General features: G+C 37.9%; 1 protein-coding gene across 1 annotated transcript in view; it reads right to left on the reverse strand.

Annotated features, from left to right (window-relative positions):
- The window catches only part of OGDHL (oxoglutarate dehydrogenase L), a 45,548-nt gene that overhangs the window by 12,705 nt on the left and 13,855 nt on the right, over positions 1-18,988 (reverse strand). The window contains exons 5-15 of the mRNA XM_057371385.1: positions 17,303-17,457; positions 14,539-14,685; positions 13,865-13,955; positions 13,156-13,335; positions 12,636-12,764; positions 12,082-12,261; positions 11,669-11,821; positions 10,244-10,346; positions 9,516-9,644; positions 7,085-7,235; positions 4,881-5,008 (exon numbers count right to left, since the gene is read on the reverse strand). Of these exons, the coding sequence (XP_057227368.1) occupies positions 4,881-5,008; positions 7,085-7,235; positions 9,516-9,644; positions 10,244-10,346; positions 11,669-11,821; positions 12,082-12,261; positions 12,636-12,764; positions 13,156-13,335; positions 13,865-13,955; positions 14,539-14,685; positions 17,303-17,457 (1,546 nt within the window). The remainder of the gene's footprint in view (positions 1-4,880; positions 5,009-7,084; positions 7,236-9,515; positions 9,645-10,243; positions 10,347-11,668; positions 11,822-12,081; positions 12,262-12,635; positions 12,765-13,155; positions 13,336-13,864; positions 13,956-14,538; positions 14,686-17,302; positions 17,458-18,988) is intronic.

Raw genomic sequence — 18,988 nt, forward strand, 5'->3', positions numbered from 1 at the left:
TTTTACACAAGCATGAAGAGACCATTTCTACTGATTGGGTGACATGGTTGAGAAAATATGCAATATGTTCAAGACTTATTTGTGCATATGCTGCTCTCTCTAAGGGTGGGGTAATCTAGCTTTTAGAGAARCACAAACTGAGGTCTCGATCACTCATTGTTATCAGTAATCAAGTAGTGTTTTTCAAAGAGTATGGAGCTCAGTGCATACTTAAAATTTGGTCACAGCACACACATAAGATCCATACCAAAAATCATCCTAAAATTCACATAGAAAAAGTAGCATAATTTCTCATTTCCTATCTTGTTGACAACTTTGTSCTAGTCTCCACAAGGTAACTATGTTCTAGGTGAAGCTGCATCAAAAAATATGATCTTAACACAGACACATTTGCAAATATCTGGGAAAATATATCCAAACGTAATCTATACATTCTGATTGGTATTTTGAGATTAATGTTGCCAAGACTACTGTTTCATGGCACATGTGYCTATGGTATACAGATCTTTAGTATACCAGACCTCAGTTTTCCGCCAGGGAAATGGCAATGAGAGTTGCTAACATTAAAACTATTCTAATAGTGATTTTTGCAGTGGAATAGTTTTAATTCTTGAAAGGCTAAGGAGTCTGTCAAGAATTACTACTCCTACGTTCATGTGGAGAAAATCACTTAAAGGACAAGATCTGAACTGCTAAATTTAAAAAAAAAAATGCTGATGGAAAGAGGTCTAGACAAATGAGAGGTAAAAAGGCCAGGAAAAAGTGAGGTACTCTCCTAAAAGGGAATGTTTGGGGCACCAGAGCCAAGGTCAGGGAAGATGACCTGGGCTATGAAGTCTCCTCCATTCTAGAGATGGGACAAGAACTGCAGGGGAGCAYGTTCTTACACAGGTCCCTCATGAGGGCTCAACCTCCGTCCAGAAAAAAGAAGTAAAAAGAAAAAAAACACAGAGAAAAACAGTAGAGACTTGCAAACTTCATTGTTTGCATCTGCAGAAACAAGAACTGAACATATCTTTAGAATGCTGTGCAAATGTTGTGGGATTAAAGGATTAAATYTTACACAGCTAGAAACAGAGAACAAGTTGAAGCTGTGAGGAAATCCAAGACAGTCAGACAACAAGACAGCTTTCAAAGAATGTCAGGTAAGATCTGCACACCCAGAGGGTGTTGGAGAGCAAGCAGGCAACTCCAAACAGCAGGCAACTCCAAACAGCAGGCAGCTGCTCAGGGCTCAGAGCACTCCAGGGCACAGGGAACCAGGAACCAGCACAGCAGTTTTATAAACTAAACTGAGGAGACAGAGGGAAGAAAAATACACAGCACTTGATTAAGGCTGCAAAACTAATGTTTTAATTGGTGGAGTYCATTAAGGTCCCTAGATGACAGCCCTAGCAGAAATGCTTGTTTCTATTAGTCCAGTGCCTGCTGTGCTCCCTCACTGTTCTTCCACCACTCCAGCACAGAAAGAAGTGTTGTCAGGCAAAGTGGCAGCTTACACAGCATACTATGGTGTGTTTTTCCCCACAGCATTTTCATGATTGTCATAAGAACAGCAGATTTTTCAGTTAATGTTAAGTAAGGCTACAGCTATAACTTAATTCAGTATGATTTTGAAGTGACTTAGGGCACAAATGTTCACTAATGGTTAAAAGAGCTTGTCAGTGTGAGGATTTTATGTCAGAATGAGAAAGTTACAAAGAGTTTTGCTATGTTTAACAGAAATTCTAAGCACAGGGACTACAGAGGGATATGCATCCTTTCACAAACCCAAACAGAGCTCAGGACAAAGTGAAGTTAACACCCATCTGGTGGCTGACTCTATTAARCAGGGACAGTGATGCCTTCTCAGAACTGTATGCAGATGCCATTGATCACTACAGTCTATCCCAGTTCCTAATTTCTGACAGGTAATTTTATTTGCTACCCCCATTGCTCTGAGCAGTAATACTACGTATTTCATCCTCTGTGTGTATTGCCAAAAATAATTTTACATCTTTTACATTTACTACCTGTCCTCTTCCTTTCACTTTTTGCTTTAAACTTGAMTTTCCCCCTTTAAAAAGCTATACTCCAAGTGTCATGGTTCACGAATTTCCTGAACTACACACTAGTTTCAAGTCTATCTTGCCTGACATTCCTTGGAAGCTCCCAGGACAGGATGCTACAGCCCAAGATGTCTCAAAGGCAGTACTGAATCTGACATAGAACCTCACCTCCTGGTTAGAGACTCAACACAACACAAGTCATTTTGAGGGCTGTGATGAAAGACAGGAAACCCTTTCAAGTATTTAGAAAATGCCGAAGAGGTAGAACGGAGCATCTGTAAGTTGTGTTTTTCTCCTCTATTCTAATCAGCAAATAAACTCGAAGTTTATTTGCTGATTAGGTGACATCTCATGGCCATCACTCACACTTCCAGACATTCGGTTTCAGCAAAAGGGAAAAATTATAGCAAGCCAAGTTGGATGCACAACTAAATTATAATAATCTTGATATAAATAAAAATAGTAGACAGAGGGTGTCAAACAAAATTATCAGAGGCTGTTAAATACTCTAAATTATCAGAGATTGTTAAATACTCTGATATAATGCCCAGATCACACACACTCAAAGTTTCTTGCAGCCAAACATAAGCAGTTGTCTGAACTACAATWTAACAAGACTGCCTTTGTTTTAATTCTAAGTGAAATCAATCTTGTCAGGGTATCATTTTAATGGAGCAATGGATCCCCAGGTGTTCTTAACTAGCTCAACTATAACTTGGTGCAAAGCTCACAGCTCTGAACAGATACCAGCTCTTGGCATGTACCTGCCAAGGAAATAATCTGCAGTTATATCATGCTGGGCTGTTTAAACTATTTTCACTTAGCTCTCCTCACAGAAACTAAGGGAATTCCCAAATGCTTCTGAAGTGCTGCATGTTAACACAGCCTAACATAAATTCCTAACACTTTTTCACCTTTGTTTCCATTTTACATTATCTCACAACTCTCCTACSCCCATCAAACACTTCAGTGCACTAATTCTAAACTGTTTCTTTTAATAGATTTAGATAGTAGAAACAGCAGTTAGAGAAAGAAGAGTGTTCAGGGGTTTTGGCTCTTCTGAAGGAAGAATCAACTTCATGAATTGCAGGCATTCACTTATTCTTTCATGTAAAGGAGACCCAGGGATGTGACCAGCCAAATAAATATMAATTCAAATAGCTCCTCTTTGACTCAGAGCCTTAACTAGAAGAGACATGTTCACACACTGCTGCTTATCCCAATGCTGTCTCTCTGTGGAGACAATACACAAGAGCAAACACGTTGGAAAAGGTCAATATATAAAAGACAGCAAGGGAGACGAAAGTTCATTATAAAATCACCTCAACATAGAACATTTTTAGTTTAAAATAACCCAACACAACAAGCACACAAAAAGCCACATCACTTATCAACTATTTCTATCAATYTAATCTCCTTTTTACTGTTAGAAAACATCTCAGACATAAGGGATTTMAAGTTCTTGAAATACAAAAATATCAAAATTATTAGTTTTGAAAAACCTGTCATCCCATCTGCTTAAGCAGAAATGCAAGAAATGGTATTCTTGTTTTCAGCATACAAACGAACCCCTATTTTACCTTATTGCTAGTATTGAATGAATTTATTAAATCAGCTTTCACCAATCTTTTGCTGGGTAAGGTGCAAGGCGGGCAGGATGAGATCAAAAAAGAGAAAGCGAACCCACTTGGTTAGTTTTTTAAAGAAGGGAATTGTGACAGTAAGAATTACCTTCACATTATATCAACACTAGGCTCCCTACTGAGGTGTTATTTTTGGAACAAAATCAGATTTCAACCATATCCACACATTTGTCACTTTCATTTAGATGTAAAAAAACCAAATCCAGAAACCTATGACCCACTTACCCATAAGACTGGCAGCAACACTGTAAACAGGCTCAAATTAAGAAACCCCAGAACACACTGTGAGAAACAATAGGAAATTGGAAATAATCATTCTCTGAAATTAAATTCTTGATTTTTATCTATGCCAATTATTTTCTCTTGTTTATACAYATCCTTGCTTGCACTCTCCTATTTAAAGTTTACCTTTACACGTTAGCAATACAAAAATGTGATTCTGCTCACACTGATTCTGCCATAGAGCTAACAAAAATASCAAAAAAATCTGTTCTTAAGCCCATGCTCCAACTGCACAATTTTATACCATTTTACTTTTAATATTATTAGCAATAAGTAATATGTAGTGTTGTAAAAATGACTAAGTAATCAAATATTTCTGGAACTTTGACACAAGCAGCTATCAACTACCATCTTTATCTACTACAATGTTTCAAGTTTTTCCTTCACACAATATTTTATTATCCATAGAAAGCACTTGATAAATTATTAGATGTATTTGTTTCGTGCTCCACATTCCTCTTGCCACCCTCATCATGTCAGTTTAAGGTTATCCATTCTTTGTRGCTGAAGGTAAAATAATTCACTGTGATTAATGCTATCACTAAAGAGAATTTGTTTTCTTGAAATAGCACATTCAGAATAGCAGTTCAGATAAGKCCAGAATGGATTTTTTATATCTCTATTACAGACTGTCCCTGGTTTTCTTGTCAGTTCCTCCCTTTTAAGAAAGCATCAGGTGCATGYTCCAGCACTGCCAAGAACAATGGCAGATGGATGCTTTTAACTAAATCCCAAAATTATGAAATGGGGGGTTGCTTGTTTAAGGGATGCCAGAACCTGAGAGGAAGAGCTTTGATACCTGTTTCATATATAAGCATTTTACAGCAATTTTTTCTACATTCTTTTCCTTGCTGAGCTCTGCTTCTCGTATAGCACCCTACTAAAGCACAGGCAGATTAAAACATACCTAGGACCCCGTACTCAGACAGGGAGCTGTTGCACACGGTATAGGGAGCCTGCTGCTCCCASAGGTGATTCATGGGAACACAAGTTCTCTTATCAACTTCTTGGTCATGAAGCACATGGTGACGATGGCTGCAAAGAGTAATTGAAAGAGATTCATTAGCCAAGAATCACTTTGGGCTTTAACAGAGCTGTTTTCAAAGCTAAAGCATCRAAGCTGTGTTCTGGAAAGGAAGGAAGCACCATGATTATGTTTGCCACACCCTGGTTTGGCTGAAACCACAGGAAATACAAYCATATGTCCAAATACAATTGCTGCACTGTAAGAACTCTCATTGACTACCCAGTGTTTTCATTGACTACCTTGTGTTTTCAAGCACTCACAGAARCTCCCTCATCACCAGCAGAACTGGTGGGGGAAAGAGAAAAGAATGGGGAAGTTGTTGCTGTAAAATAGAATTAGTAAAGCAAASGAATGCAGAAGAACAAAATTTTTATTAAGAATATTTCAATTCACTTTCCTAACAAATGCCAATATTTTCCTTGAAACAACTGATGTTGCCTTTTATGGAAAAAAAAAGTAATCTAATCTAATCTAAACACTGAGACTTGAAAGGAGTTGTATCCTCTTTCATGCTATTTCCATTCACATGCACCATTTACAGTTCTCTAGAACACCATTAATCAGCATTAGAATGGGACACCAAGGAATACTACCAAACAGAGATGACTGAAGTAATTACTGCAATCCATTAACGCTCTGAGCAGACTGAGTGAATCACAGCAATATGTCCAGCTTTACAACTGCTAACATAAGGACAGTTATTRTACTGCTAACAACACTGTGTTGTAGAGCTGCCAACACTGAATCTTTTCACACTTCCCTTTGCTATAATGAATGCCAGCAAAAGAGCTCTGAAATTTATCTAGAACTCAACAATGTAAGGCCAGAAAAAGAAAGAACTTTTGAAGAGCAGCACAGGGAGGGGAAGTAGAGAGAAAGGGGAAAATTCATACGCCAGGTAGCTGTTTGGCAGAAATAATTTTTACCACTGTAATTTTGGTTTCATCATTCAGCCAAAGACAGAAGGCCTAGCTAGGTGTTAAGCTTCTTGAGCACAAAGTTTTGTATTTCCTTAGCAAAAGATGATCAAACTGAGCACAGATGGACAGACAGAAATATACAGACAAAGAAGTTGGATGTGTGTAATTGTCAGATTTACTGACATCAAACCAGTACGGAATCAAGTCTGTCTCCCCTTCYTTCTCAAGAGTTTGTCTCCAAAAGGAGAAGGGGTCTGGTGCTTCYGCCTGCAGCTTTATCTAGCTTTTATCTATTGATAGTGCGGAGGACTGAAACAGGGAGAAAACAAGCCATCACACTGAATATTGAAAGGAAGAACTATTTTCTAGACAGCACTTCAGAAGCCCCAAAATACTGAAAGCACTCCTTGTGCTGTTTTATTATGGCAACACACTGTATTCAGTTCTTCCCAAATTCTAGGCAATACTATACCAGAGAAGAGAGGCATCAAGATTTATTTCTTTCTTCTGCAAGCACTCACAATGAAGCACAGTGCAGCATTCACCCCAGGAATTGGCATCACTTCAAAGGTTTCAATTAAATACATCATTAACATTTTACTCTATAGAGAATCAGGTAAGGCAGCAAACTGTATATATTTTACAAAGTGATGAGATCCTGCAGTCGTTCATGCTCCATAGGCATTAAAAATCTCAGTACAATGGACCTTATTTCACTTTTAATAACCTTGCAAACTGGCAGCAGGTTTGTTCACAGGGTACATAAGTTTCAAGCAGCCACCACTGGAATGGTACTTAAAAGACTCAGGAGCTGCTGCAGCAAGTACCCTCTCTTACTTCTCAGCAATTAGAGAGAATGCAACTGCATTTTTTGTTAGAAAGCAGGTGAAATATACCATTTCTGCTTTTCAGCAAGAGAAGGTAGAAAGTATGTAAAAATGTTTCTTCTGCCTTAAAYATTTTACTTTAAAATGCTCCTTACAGACACACAGGAAAAATTATTATTACTGACTACTAGAAACTATAACATTCAGACTACAGCTAAAGAGACCCAACTTTCTCCTCCYTGCAGAGGACCATATTTTTTAACAAATGCCAAGTTGTTTCTTTAAGCGTGGGACTTACACAGTTTTAACAGCATTTAACAGTAATCCTAGTACTCACCTGAAAGTACCTCTCTCCACATCCTGCCCACTYAGTCGGACATGGATCCCTTCTTTCAGAACAGAGCCAAAAGCCATGTATTCTGCCAAGGCCCAGTCAACAACCCTGTTCTTGGTCATTTCYGAGCGGCCTTTCAAAATCCGAGAGAGTCCTACATTGGAATAAAGATCAGAAATGAATGGATCTGTTTCAGAGAAATTCTATGTTCCTATTACATTCACCATTCTCCTTCCTCACTGGCTAAGCTAAACACAGATACCAAATCAGGTCTAYAAATTATTTTTCTAGAAATGAACTTCTGGCAAAATAAAACAAATTACTTCCTGAGCAAACAGTTGTATAATCYTCATATCTTGATTTCAAAGGAGAAAAATTGTGTCAGAAACTGCTGAGGACAATTAAAAAGACCTATGGAGAAATTCTTCTTCCTCAAGATTTATTTTCACATCTGTAACACCAAGTACAGTTTTATAAGTGACTAAAAATATCAGCAATTTGGTTTCTGATTTTTTTTTCTTCCTTCCTTTTCTCTTTTTTTTTTTGGCATTTGTCTTATTGGACTTCCGGAGATGTTATACAGTTAAACAAGCTGGATTGATCAATACCATGAATATCATATAAACAGAAAATTGCAGCAGCTGCCAACGGATTTTCAGTTGATAACCAATAGCTGATCTWTTTCAGTGAAGATTTTATAACCTCATGAGCCAAAACACAAATTAMAACAAGGTAACTTTCAAAGGGAACAAATCTCCACAGCTGCAGACAGGTGCTTCCAGCATTRAAGCCACAAGTCTCCTATATTCAGTGTCACCTGACACTGTCTTACTTACATATCTGCACTAATGATTTTGGTAAGCTGTCCCACAGCTTTGCCCATATTTCCCTTTCCTAACTTTCCACAATTTTACAGAAAAGCACTCCACTTTCTTTCCACATAAAACTCTCATTGAAATTGCCACATTTTAAGTAAAGAAAAATCTTGACAATTTTCCCTTTAGAATATACCAAACATCTGATAACACARCATAATCTTCCCATTGTTTGTTAAAAGTCTTCATGATATTAAACTGTTTCATTCTAGCAAAAGGACAACCTACTTCAAATCTCTATTTCTCTCCCCTTCTGTATCTCCACAAATTCTCTCTCATGGCCTTTTAAACGGCATAGAAGAATCTAACATACCATAATTGTTTTGAACCATAAATCTACCTTATATACTGGCAAGTGTTCCCTAGTGTGAATGGTTAATCAACTYACTAATGAGACACCAACTTACCTTTTTCATTAGAATGCCTCATACTAAATTTTATTGGGTGACTATAATTTCTAATTTATCAACATCACAAGAAAGTGCACAAATGTGGAGAAGAGCTTTAAATTGATCCATTAATTGCATCTGTTCAACAAGCCTKCAATTGATAACTGGGTATGCCCTGTGATCATTACTTGTGTTTCATTTCCCAAAGGAACATAAACACATAGAATATTTACAGAGGACAAATTTTATTCCTTGATGGATGACTCTAGAGAAGATTAGGTAAAGGTTTCAAACAGAAAAAAAAGCTATTTATTCCTTACCCTGAGTATGTCCCCTACAAGTCCACAAAAGAAAAAAAGATGCCCAAGCAAAGGGTCTCCCCATGGACTGAGCAGACTCTCACTCCCAATAGTTGATAGATTTCAATCTGACCAGGAAGTAAAGCTGTCTCAAAACTCTGGCACAGTGTTGGGGCTCCACAGTGAGACAAGCACTTACTGTAATAGATGTCAAAGTGAGAAGTGAATCTTTTCAGAACAAAAGCTATGACTTTTTGGAAAAAAATGCTAGATTTGTGCTATCATCAACACTAAATCCTACCCAGAAAATAAACCTRTCAGAATTTGCCCACACAGCATGCATTCAGTTGTACTAAAACCTCAGTTTACATAGTAGATTAGTAATGTTGCCAGGCCTAAAAAGTCCAAGCTCTATTTCTTGTAGTTATGCAACTACAAGAAGCGTCAAGTGGACCTCAAATTTCCACCAGCATTAAAAAAGCCCATATTATAATGCTTCCTGAGATAGGTACCTTACTTCCCAGCAAATCTCAAAAATGTGCTGTACAGAGGAAGTGTTTTCCACAAGCACTTGAAGGATGAAAGGAGTTATTAACTTAAGGCTGCGAAGCAACTTTTCCCTCCCTCAGAGGAAAATCTGTTTTAATGAGGAATGGAACAGAAATGGGATGATACTGAAAGAACATTACACTGAGAACAAGCTGCAGGACCTTAACTGTCACATTTTCCTCACCCATAGAGTGGAAGACTCAAAGCAAAAAAAGTTACAGGCAAGTTCCTTTCTGAGAAAMGGCCCAAGAGCTACCTCTGTGCAGAAATACAGAAATGGAGCAAGACACAAAGCCAATAGGACACAAAGCCTTCAGCTGACCTGAGTGTATTTTGAAGTCTTGGACTGGCACTGAACTTGCAACGTTGCCAATGTGAGTCAGCAGCTCTTCCGAAATGCCCGTCGGAGGGCAAGACATGCTCTTGGGTTCTCCATCCACGGTAAAGAAACCTGGAAGGAAGAAATTTGGTGGGCTGTTCAAGGACCATGTTTAAGAGACATGCATGTTATCTAAAGTTTTTTTAACTCACAACTCAAGGGACATTCTAAGCAGCAAACGAAGCCTAGTTCCTCCCCTTTCACTGGGAAACAATAATTTTGATTGTCTGCATGACAACAGAAGCTGATCTTACATGCACACAATGATCTATTTTCCTTCTGCTTTCCCTCCCTGTGAAGTCCAACTATGTGGGCAGAGGCAGCCAATAAAAGCATATGGCACCTCAATCCCTCAAATAAAAATAAATAAATAAATGAATAAACAACGTGAGACATACTCCTTCTTCCTGACAGCACAGACAGTTAACARTACAGGAAAACCACTTCTCTTCTAAACTAGAAAATGGCTTTTTCAAAGTCACACCTTTGCATGTTTTTTAACAAAAGCATTTATTTCAASTTGATCTGACAGAATGCTATATTCACTATTAACAGGGGCAAATCAAATGTTCCATATTCCATTTTAAAGGAACACTGACCMAATCTATTTAAATCCTAGATTTTGGACTCAAAAGCACACTCAGATAACACTAACACAGGACACTCCTTACCAGGCCAAGGTGAATCAAGCCAGTGCTTGATATGAAGGATCTTATTATCCTTAGATCTAGTATAAGCTTCTTCGCATATTCTATCATACTTTGCAATTTCTTCCTGTAGAACAAAAAGCTTTTCAAAATGGGAAAAATAACACACTCGTATCTCACACATGACACCTCTCATTCAGCAGGATAAAACCAGCTATTTAMCTCCATGAGAAAATTCAGTTACAATAATGCCAATAAATAAAATTAATTTTATGTAGGATCAAACTGMCTTCTAGAAATATGCTTACACACATTACTTTAAATAAATTACTTAGTTCATTGGTGTTACAGAGAAAAGCTGAAGAGTTGAAGCTGCAAACATTGCTCTAGAATGAGAGAGAATTGAAATACCAAATATTTACAGTCATACTTCTAAGACCAAAACCATCCAGCTCTCATACTCCTGGCTACAAAAGCTACTAAAGCTTGGAAAAAAATTCCCAAAAAATTAGTATGTCTGGGAGAGTCTAGCAAAGAGTCTGCAGGTCACAACTCTCAATGGCAACAGATATAAAGCCATATTCTGTCGAGGCAGAATGCCACTGCAGTGTCTGTGTCTCGATCCAGAACCATGCTCAAATTATTGAGCTAGCTAATCTTAAAAGGAATTAACAGTAATGTTGAGCTCTGTACAGCCAAACATCCATCCAGGATCCTGGACCCAGTTAACAGATCCCATGGTGCCTCTACTGGCACACTCTTACAGTGATTCAGGAAAGCWACTCCTGCATGAGCTGTGTTCATTCTTACAGATAACAGAATACACCTACACAAACTGCTCMTTTCTTGATCTGCAGTACCATGTCATTACACCTTCTCAGAAGGTCCTTTGTTCCAGCTGCACTTTAAAGAACCATTCTCAAAAAGATTAAGGTAAAAGCCTCACCAGTTTAATACAGATACCAGATCTACGCTTATCTTTTCTGGAATACTTCTAATGATTCCTGAACTTGTTTGAATTATTGAAAGAAAATAGAAGGGTTAAATTGATTTTATTGCATCATTGCTGAACACAAGCCTGCCAACATCATAAATAGTAAACCACAATTACAGGAGAGTTCAAATACTGTCCTGCTGCTGAATCAAGGTTCTAGAGATGAAGAACAGCTGACAAATGCCTCTGTTTTCCAATGTTCTCATTTTATCACCTTCTCCCTCAGAACTGAAGCAATTTTTTATGTGCAATATATATTAATTACTTCAGAGCACTTGAAGTCCTCTTGTTACAACAGTATTTTACCTGGAAATCCACGCCAAATTGAAACACAAAGTGTCAAAGGGTGAAGATTTATCACAGTAAAGAAGGTTTTCAAGTAGACAGCATACAATGAGAGTTTTGTCTTTCTCCTTACCGCTCCTTAGGTTCCCTTTAACTCTGCTGACATGTACCTCAAACTCCTGCAGTGTCACAGTCCCATCTGCAATCAGTTTGTCAGCGTATTTCTTCAGCACTGGCACCTGCTTATGGATCTGCTTGTACATCAGAGGTTGGGTGAACATGGGCTCATCCATTTCATTGTGCCCTCTCCTACGGTAACAAACCTACAAAGGGAAAGATTGCTTCTGCTGATAAGGAAGAAAGTAAAATGAACTTTTTTCCATTTCATCCCTTGAGATTTTAAGAGGTTTATTCTACAAAAAACATTCATGGCTTCTTATGGACCTGTCAGCCGCTTGGATTTTTAAAATGAAAAAACTGAAGGCCTTTTAAAATACATTCCTTAACTGGAACTTCCAAGCCACAAAAAAATAAAAGCAGAACATAATGAACAGAATGAAAAGTTAAGAAAGCCAAGACTTACCAAGTCAACCACCACATCTTTATTGAAAGTGTTTCGCCACTCTGCAGCCACACTGCACACRTACATCACTGCTTCAGGGTCATCAGCATTCACGTGGAAAATGGGAGCATTGACCACACGAGCAACATCAGTGGGATATGGAGATGAACGGGCCATACGGGGRTCTGTGGTGAAGCCAATCTAAAAATTCCAGAAATATCTGTTAAAATAATAYGGGCACCTCCCTTTACTCTGTTTTGAGTGAAGTTTACAGTTAATAACCATTGACAYGCAACAGCATCAGTTTTTCATTTTGGCTAGCTAGCTTCTTTTTCCTCCCTTAAAAAGCAAAGCAATCCTAATCCAATTACATATTAAAAATTGAGTRGACTACATGTAGGTGATAAAATATTATCCACTCAAGAATTGCTAGATACTAGAATCATTTTCAGAAACATCCCAACCATTCTAATAGCCAGAGGGGACAATGAACCCAGTTAATAACAAACCATAGAAAGAAATAAATGAGCAAATATTCAGCAGAGAAGTTGATTGGAAAAGGCTTTACTTGTTACCTGGTTGTTGACAACAACGTGAATAGTGCCATTTGTGGTGTAGGATGGGAGGTCACTAAGGTGAAATGTCTCATAAACTACTCCTTGTCCTGCAAAGGCAGCATCCCCATGTAATAATATGGACATAACCTAGGAGGAGRATCATACACACATATATGTATATAYCCACATATATATTAGAAAGTAAAAYTGCAATTTAAGCYTCTCAACAGGATTTCCTTGCTCCATATTTCTACAGTACTTACAAAATTTAACAGTAAGTTTATAATAAACCATACATTTCTCAGCATTCTGCTGCCTTTACTCAGTTTGCAAATGAAACAAAGCTTTAAGCCTACTTCCCAAAGTTACCCTTAAGGTATCATGTCAGAAACCTTAACTAGATGAACAGATGATATATCCCTTTTGTGAAGAAGGAAAAGATGAAGATTCTGTGATGTGAAACTACTAGCGAATTACTTTTATTAAAAAATAACATGAAAAACTACCATTAAAAGTTACTATTTTAAAAAATCTTTACCTTTTTCCCTGCTGTATCCCCTCGATAAAACTGCTCAGCTTTTGTTTTCCCTTGCACAACAGGATCRACTGCTTCCAAGTGAGAAGGGTTAGCCATCAGGGACAGAGTGATTTTCTTGTTTGTTCTTCGGTTGATCCTCTCATGGTACATTCCCAGATGATATTTTACATCCCCAGATCCCTAACATGAAAGACRTCATCACGATTCATGATTCATTCATGCCTGCTATATCTGATTCACTAGGCCTAAAATCTATGCTTCAGTCTGAAAAATGCACGTGGTTACCTGTACATCAGTGTGCACTTGGGGTTTGACACCATAATATCAAACTGCAACACTGTTCTTATGACAACATAACATCAAACTGCAACACTGTTCTTATTGTATTATCTTACTGTTGCTATCAAATGTTAGATAAATACTTTCAGTATATTGATACTCTGTTCATTTACATAAAACCAAGAGAGATGCTTAGAGATTATGAATTCTGTCAAATGGAACTTACTTATCTAGTCACTCGTAAAAGAAATATAACATAATTTTTAAATTTGTTAAGAAGTTTCACTGAACCCTATTCCTCTAACTAGAAAAGAAGGCAATGTATTTCAGCAGCTGATAATGCTATTCTCATAGCAACCATGACCAAAGCAACTGAAAACTACCTAGAATGTTGACCTCTCTATACAGATCTATTGAGAAAGCATCTTACCTCGTCAGCTGCTTCAAGTTTGGGATCAAACTGACAGAAGATCTGCTCCAGCTCTTTGCGGATTACATTAGCCAATACATTCAGCCGRCCTCTAAGAAAATTCCAAACACAGTTATGTCTCAGAAATGGTAATAACAGAGTCAATATTATAAAATCTACAAAATCCACGAGCCACGCTGCCAGAAACATGCAAATGGTCTCTTCAAACTTTTGAGCCTGAAACCCTTGATTTACCTTCTTTCCATTACAAAGCTGAGGAACTTTGCATTCACTCAGACATTAAAACACCTAGTTATCCAAGTGAATTTTGTAGCTATCTAGCAGTCTTTACATAATCTCATGAAAAATTAGTTAAGGCAGACTGCAAAGGCTCAAAACTACCTCATCAAGCTTTCCCAGTTCTAGACTCTATGCAATGGCAGACATACCATGGCTGCTGCCACATTTGCTTGCAGCTTCAAGGTACACTGAGGAGAGTTTCTCTACTATTTACCTGTGAAGCCTGTAGCGTCTTACTGACAGGCATTTGTTACAGTTCTGTGTTCCCATTATTTGCTAAGACTGACTCTTCTTATCTCASCTTCTCTAATACCAASTTYRTTGGTAGAATTCTAGAACCCAAAACTTGTTTTAACATGATAAGCCATTTGTTGGGGTGTTTCCATTGGCATTACCTATGAGGCATTCCCATKATAACATATTCAATTCCCATTTCACTGGATTTATCAATGATGGTCTTAAGTGCTGGAATCATTACTTCACATCCTTCCAAACCRAATCTCTTTTCAGAAGACCACTTACGAGCAAGGAAGTCTTCAAATCTTTGCCAAAAAGAAAAACAAAAAAACAAGAGAAATTATTTGTACTAAGGTAATGTAGCAAATACTTATTGTCAAACATATTTTAGCAAATAAAATGATTTTAAACTGTTCTAAAACATCTGTGAATACAAGTTTTTAGGCCTCTGGAACTAAGTCACACAGAGGGAAATGCAGGAGAGAATTCAGTCTTCTTTCACTTTAATCTGAAAAGTATGTACTAGGACTTTGAAACTAGTAAGAGTCTCCACCGCAGACAAAATTTACTTTCCAGTTTAAACTCTTTTCTCATGTACACAACTACCGACCACTGGGAAGTCAGAGTGACAGCAAAGAAATCTCTTCTATGAAGTGACTGAAGAAAATGYAACCTGTATTTTCTAATACTGGTAAAAAAACTATAGTAGAAAGCATGCCTGTTCCCTAGGTCTCATTCAATAAAAAGGCTCCTCAGACTGTGTGATGTAACAGCTGGGAATGTGCCAAGAACCAGGACACTGGTATCTCTGCCTCGGCTTCAGCAGCAGAATGTCAATCCCTGACAGCTCTAAGCTCTTTCATTCTTTAATGCATTTGGGCCAGAGGCAATGTGAGTGGTTTAAAAGTACCTTTTAACAAACATTGAAAGGATTATACATTGTAAAGCTTAGAGATACAAAAGGCAAAGAAAATACATCTTCATGAAAGCAACTATTGGTTACATCATCTGTGCAGTGCCTCGACTCATAACACTGCCATAATCCATTAATACTCAGCTTATTCCTCACTGAGAATGCTGACATTTACCTCTGTAGACTGAAGCCCTAAAGGCAGTGAAATTAATTGTTGCCAAAAGTCTCTCCATAGTTCACCCATCAATACCTTACAATCCAGCCATCTAAGCAACAAGCCAGACACTCAGCTGAGCCGTTCTGCCAGGATTCCTCAGGGAAGTCTATGCCAGTCTTTATATAAAGGGAAAATGGGGTCCCATGTGAGCAGCAGRGAAAGGAAAGCAGTGCACACACTATATTCCTCCTCTTGGCAGCAGCRAGTTCATTGCTTGAGGCAAACAGCACTAAGTGTGCAGAGCTGCAGCATTTCACAGTCACAGCTGGCCAGTCCYCTACATGGCACTGTCCCAAAGGCTGGCAGCTCAGCCCCTGTCACTGCATGCACTCAGCACCCAGTGAGGAACACATCAGATGAAAGATGGTTGCTCTCAAAAGGGGTTAATCTGCAAATGCTTGACCCTGCCCAGAGCAGGCTCCACATCAGGGTCTAACATATTTACTAATGTATATATAAAGTACTTCAAAAATATATTAATATTTTACATAAGGAGGCATCAAAAATGACCCTTTGTTCAATAATCTATCAGTGAAAACCACAAGGGATGAGAAATCCAACTTAAAAATTCAGTTTCAAGTATCTGAACTCTGCAGTACTTGCAATGAGCATTTTTGAAGTGTTCTTGAGCAAAACAAACCTGCCTTACAAAGCCACAGATTTCAARAGGACGACCAGTTTTCTGCAAAACCAGGCCTTTTTCCTAGTTCATTTTCAAACAGTGAAATTAAAAATTGCTCTAGACATAGCTGGATAAAAATGTTTGTATAACTTTTTTCTAAAGGGGTTGTATAACCCCTTTCAGCAGACAATTAATTTGGCAGAACATTAGGCTCCTTCATGCTACTGGAAACCCCAGATCTTTCCACAGCTTAGGCAGGAATAAAAAYAAATTATTGTCTTATGATAAATGGAGATGGTTCATGCTGAGGGCCTGTTAAACTTACTCAAGTGTAATATTTACTTGACCATTAAGTGACATTTTTGTTTCTGTTTAAGTGAAACTTCTAATGAGACATTTTAACACAGGCAAACAAAACACTTGGACAAAATATCTTTTGACACCTCCAATGAGCACTCTTCGTTTTGAGGTTTTTGAACATAGAATCTTAACCGAAAAGCATGCCTTTCTAAATCTCTGACTCTTGAATTTAACAAAGGACATACAAACTGTTCAGATTGCAGGGACTGAAATAGATCTTGTGTCTGAGAAGCCTTGTTCTAAATGTAAGAGGATAATTCAGTCTCTGGGATCACAGTATTTCCACAAAGATAGCCACAGTGGGAGCAGTCAATAAGCTGTTTCCAAATGTGCTTCCTTATAGTAGAGACTGAAACTGCTGCTGCCAGCTCATGCAACAGTACATCTTGGCACATCTCAAATGAAAAGGGCAGAAATAGGATTTGAAATCACATGCACCAATATTGTTCTGACACTTATTTTCTGAAAAGGGCTAGGAATCTTTAACACAAATGTATATTTGAAGTCTGTTGCTTATTGAAGTCTGTTGCTTATTGAAGTCTGTTGAAACAACTTTTTCCCAGTTTACGTCCCCAAGACGATAAAAACATCGCCAGGCACGGCACTAGAGGCTTTTGAAGATAATACAATACTAAGTCACAACAGACCTGACAGATTCCTCAGAGCACACATTTTCCTTTGATATCACAGCCACGTTAACTACACTCACGTGTAACTCCAGATTTCAGTCCACCCCCAGCTCAGTACTTGCAGATCCCCCCACTCCCAGGCAGCTGAGCAGCCCCAGAGCAGTGTCCCAGCCCAGAGTACCTCATGGAGCGCACCAGCCTTGCCAGCAGAGTCCTTTTTTCCTCATTAGTGAACTTCATAACTCCCGGCGACTCAAACTTCTGCCGGATCCAYTGGCACTGCTCCACATCATTGATGAACATGTACTCCAGACCAATGTGCTGGCAGTACGTATGCTACCAAGTGAAAACACCAACAGACAAACTTTAGGAGCTAGTGGGCCACAAAGAAACAAACTTGATTTTTTAATTATATTCTCTGTTACTCTCCTGAAAGCTACCCTTTCTTCCTCTTCCACAAGATCTTCCTCAAAGTAATTCTACAATTACATTATTGAATTATTATTAATTCAATACTGAATCAATACTGAATACATTATTTTATTGAATCTAGTTTCATGCCACAAAGCTTCCTCTACAAAACAACATTTTAAAATTTTGAAACCAGAAGATTCTCATCTGGTGCTAAACTTAAAGTAGGCCAATAAACTGGCCTTAAACTGACCAGCACATTTCACTTCATTCAGTGCTGCTCTTACAGACATACCACACACTTTTCTTTAGATGCAACAGCAAAGATTTTAAGCAATTTATCAAAATTTGTGTCTTTTATCACATCTTTTTTTAAATGTCACCTTAAGTCAAGCAATGAAGACAGTGAGAAGACAGCAAGAAAACAGCTATAAAGTCTAATGCAAATTATCTGATAATGGTCAAGTTTCAGAAAGCTGGAAATGTGAAAAACAATCCAAGCAGCTGAGAGCAGAGAAAGAACAGGGGAAAATGCAAAGACACAACAAAAATTTTATCTCCTTGCTCATTTTCAAATTTCTTTTTCTTACCTTAAAAAGAAATATGTCCAAAATACAAGTTAACAGAAGTAAGACCTACTGTGAGTTTGAGACAAAACCACTCTTTACATAGGGTGTGCTTTCTACTGCCTTTAAGAAGGAATTGAATGTTAACCTCTATTAAATAAAAAAAAAAAAAATACAAAGCAATAGCGAGAAGAGGAAAGCAGAGGGTTATGTCTCCTTAACACAAATCAGTTCTTTGAAGCTTTTAGATTTTGTCCATTTATTTGCACATTAAAATTTTAAGGATTAWCTCTTGAAAAGTGCTACACAGATACGCTAGAAATGCGAAACCAAAAAAAACCAACAACCAAATATAGAGCTCAAATGCACAACAGAGATAATGTGACTTAATTTACCATGCCTCAGCTAAGCCAGTGTAAAAGTCAAGCAACTGGGAATATCCAACAATGACTCACTCRGCAGTCTACAAATTCATTATCATTCCTACTTGCTGCTTTGCTATTTGGAGCTTGCCTCTCATGATATTTATTCCTTCAAATTAGTTTTTCATTTAATTATTTTAGCTTTGATGACTTCCTCTGGCATAAAGCATGTCACCTGTAAGAAAATGAAACTCTAGAAAAGAGACTGGGGATGGAAAACAAGAACCATCACTGTCTACAAGCTACAGCTGGGCTTTTATGAATTTGGCATACAGCCTTCMTATTTCTCCTGAAGTAAAGGTCTCACTAGAGGTAGGGATCTGAAAGCAACCCCTGAATATCCCAAGCACTGTGTGCACAGATGTTTATTTGTGGTACAACACTTAAAAGACAATTTCTAAAGGCTCTACCCCTTTTAAACAATTCTTTCAGTTCTTTCCAGAATGATGCCAGAAATTAGTATTCTAC

Source organism: Malurus melanocephalus, unplaced genomic scaffold (assembly GCF_030028575.1).
Source record: "Malurus melanocephalus ecotype Western Australia unplaced genomic scaffold, MMel_1.1 scaffold_146, whole genome shotgun sequence".
NCBI lineage: Eukaryota > Metazoa > Chordata > Aves > Passeriformes > Maluridae > Malurus > Malurus melanocephalus.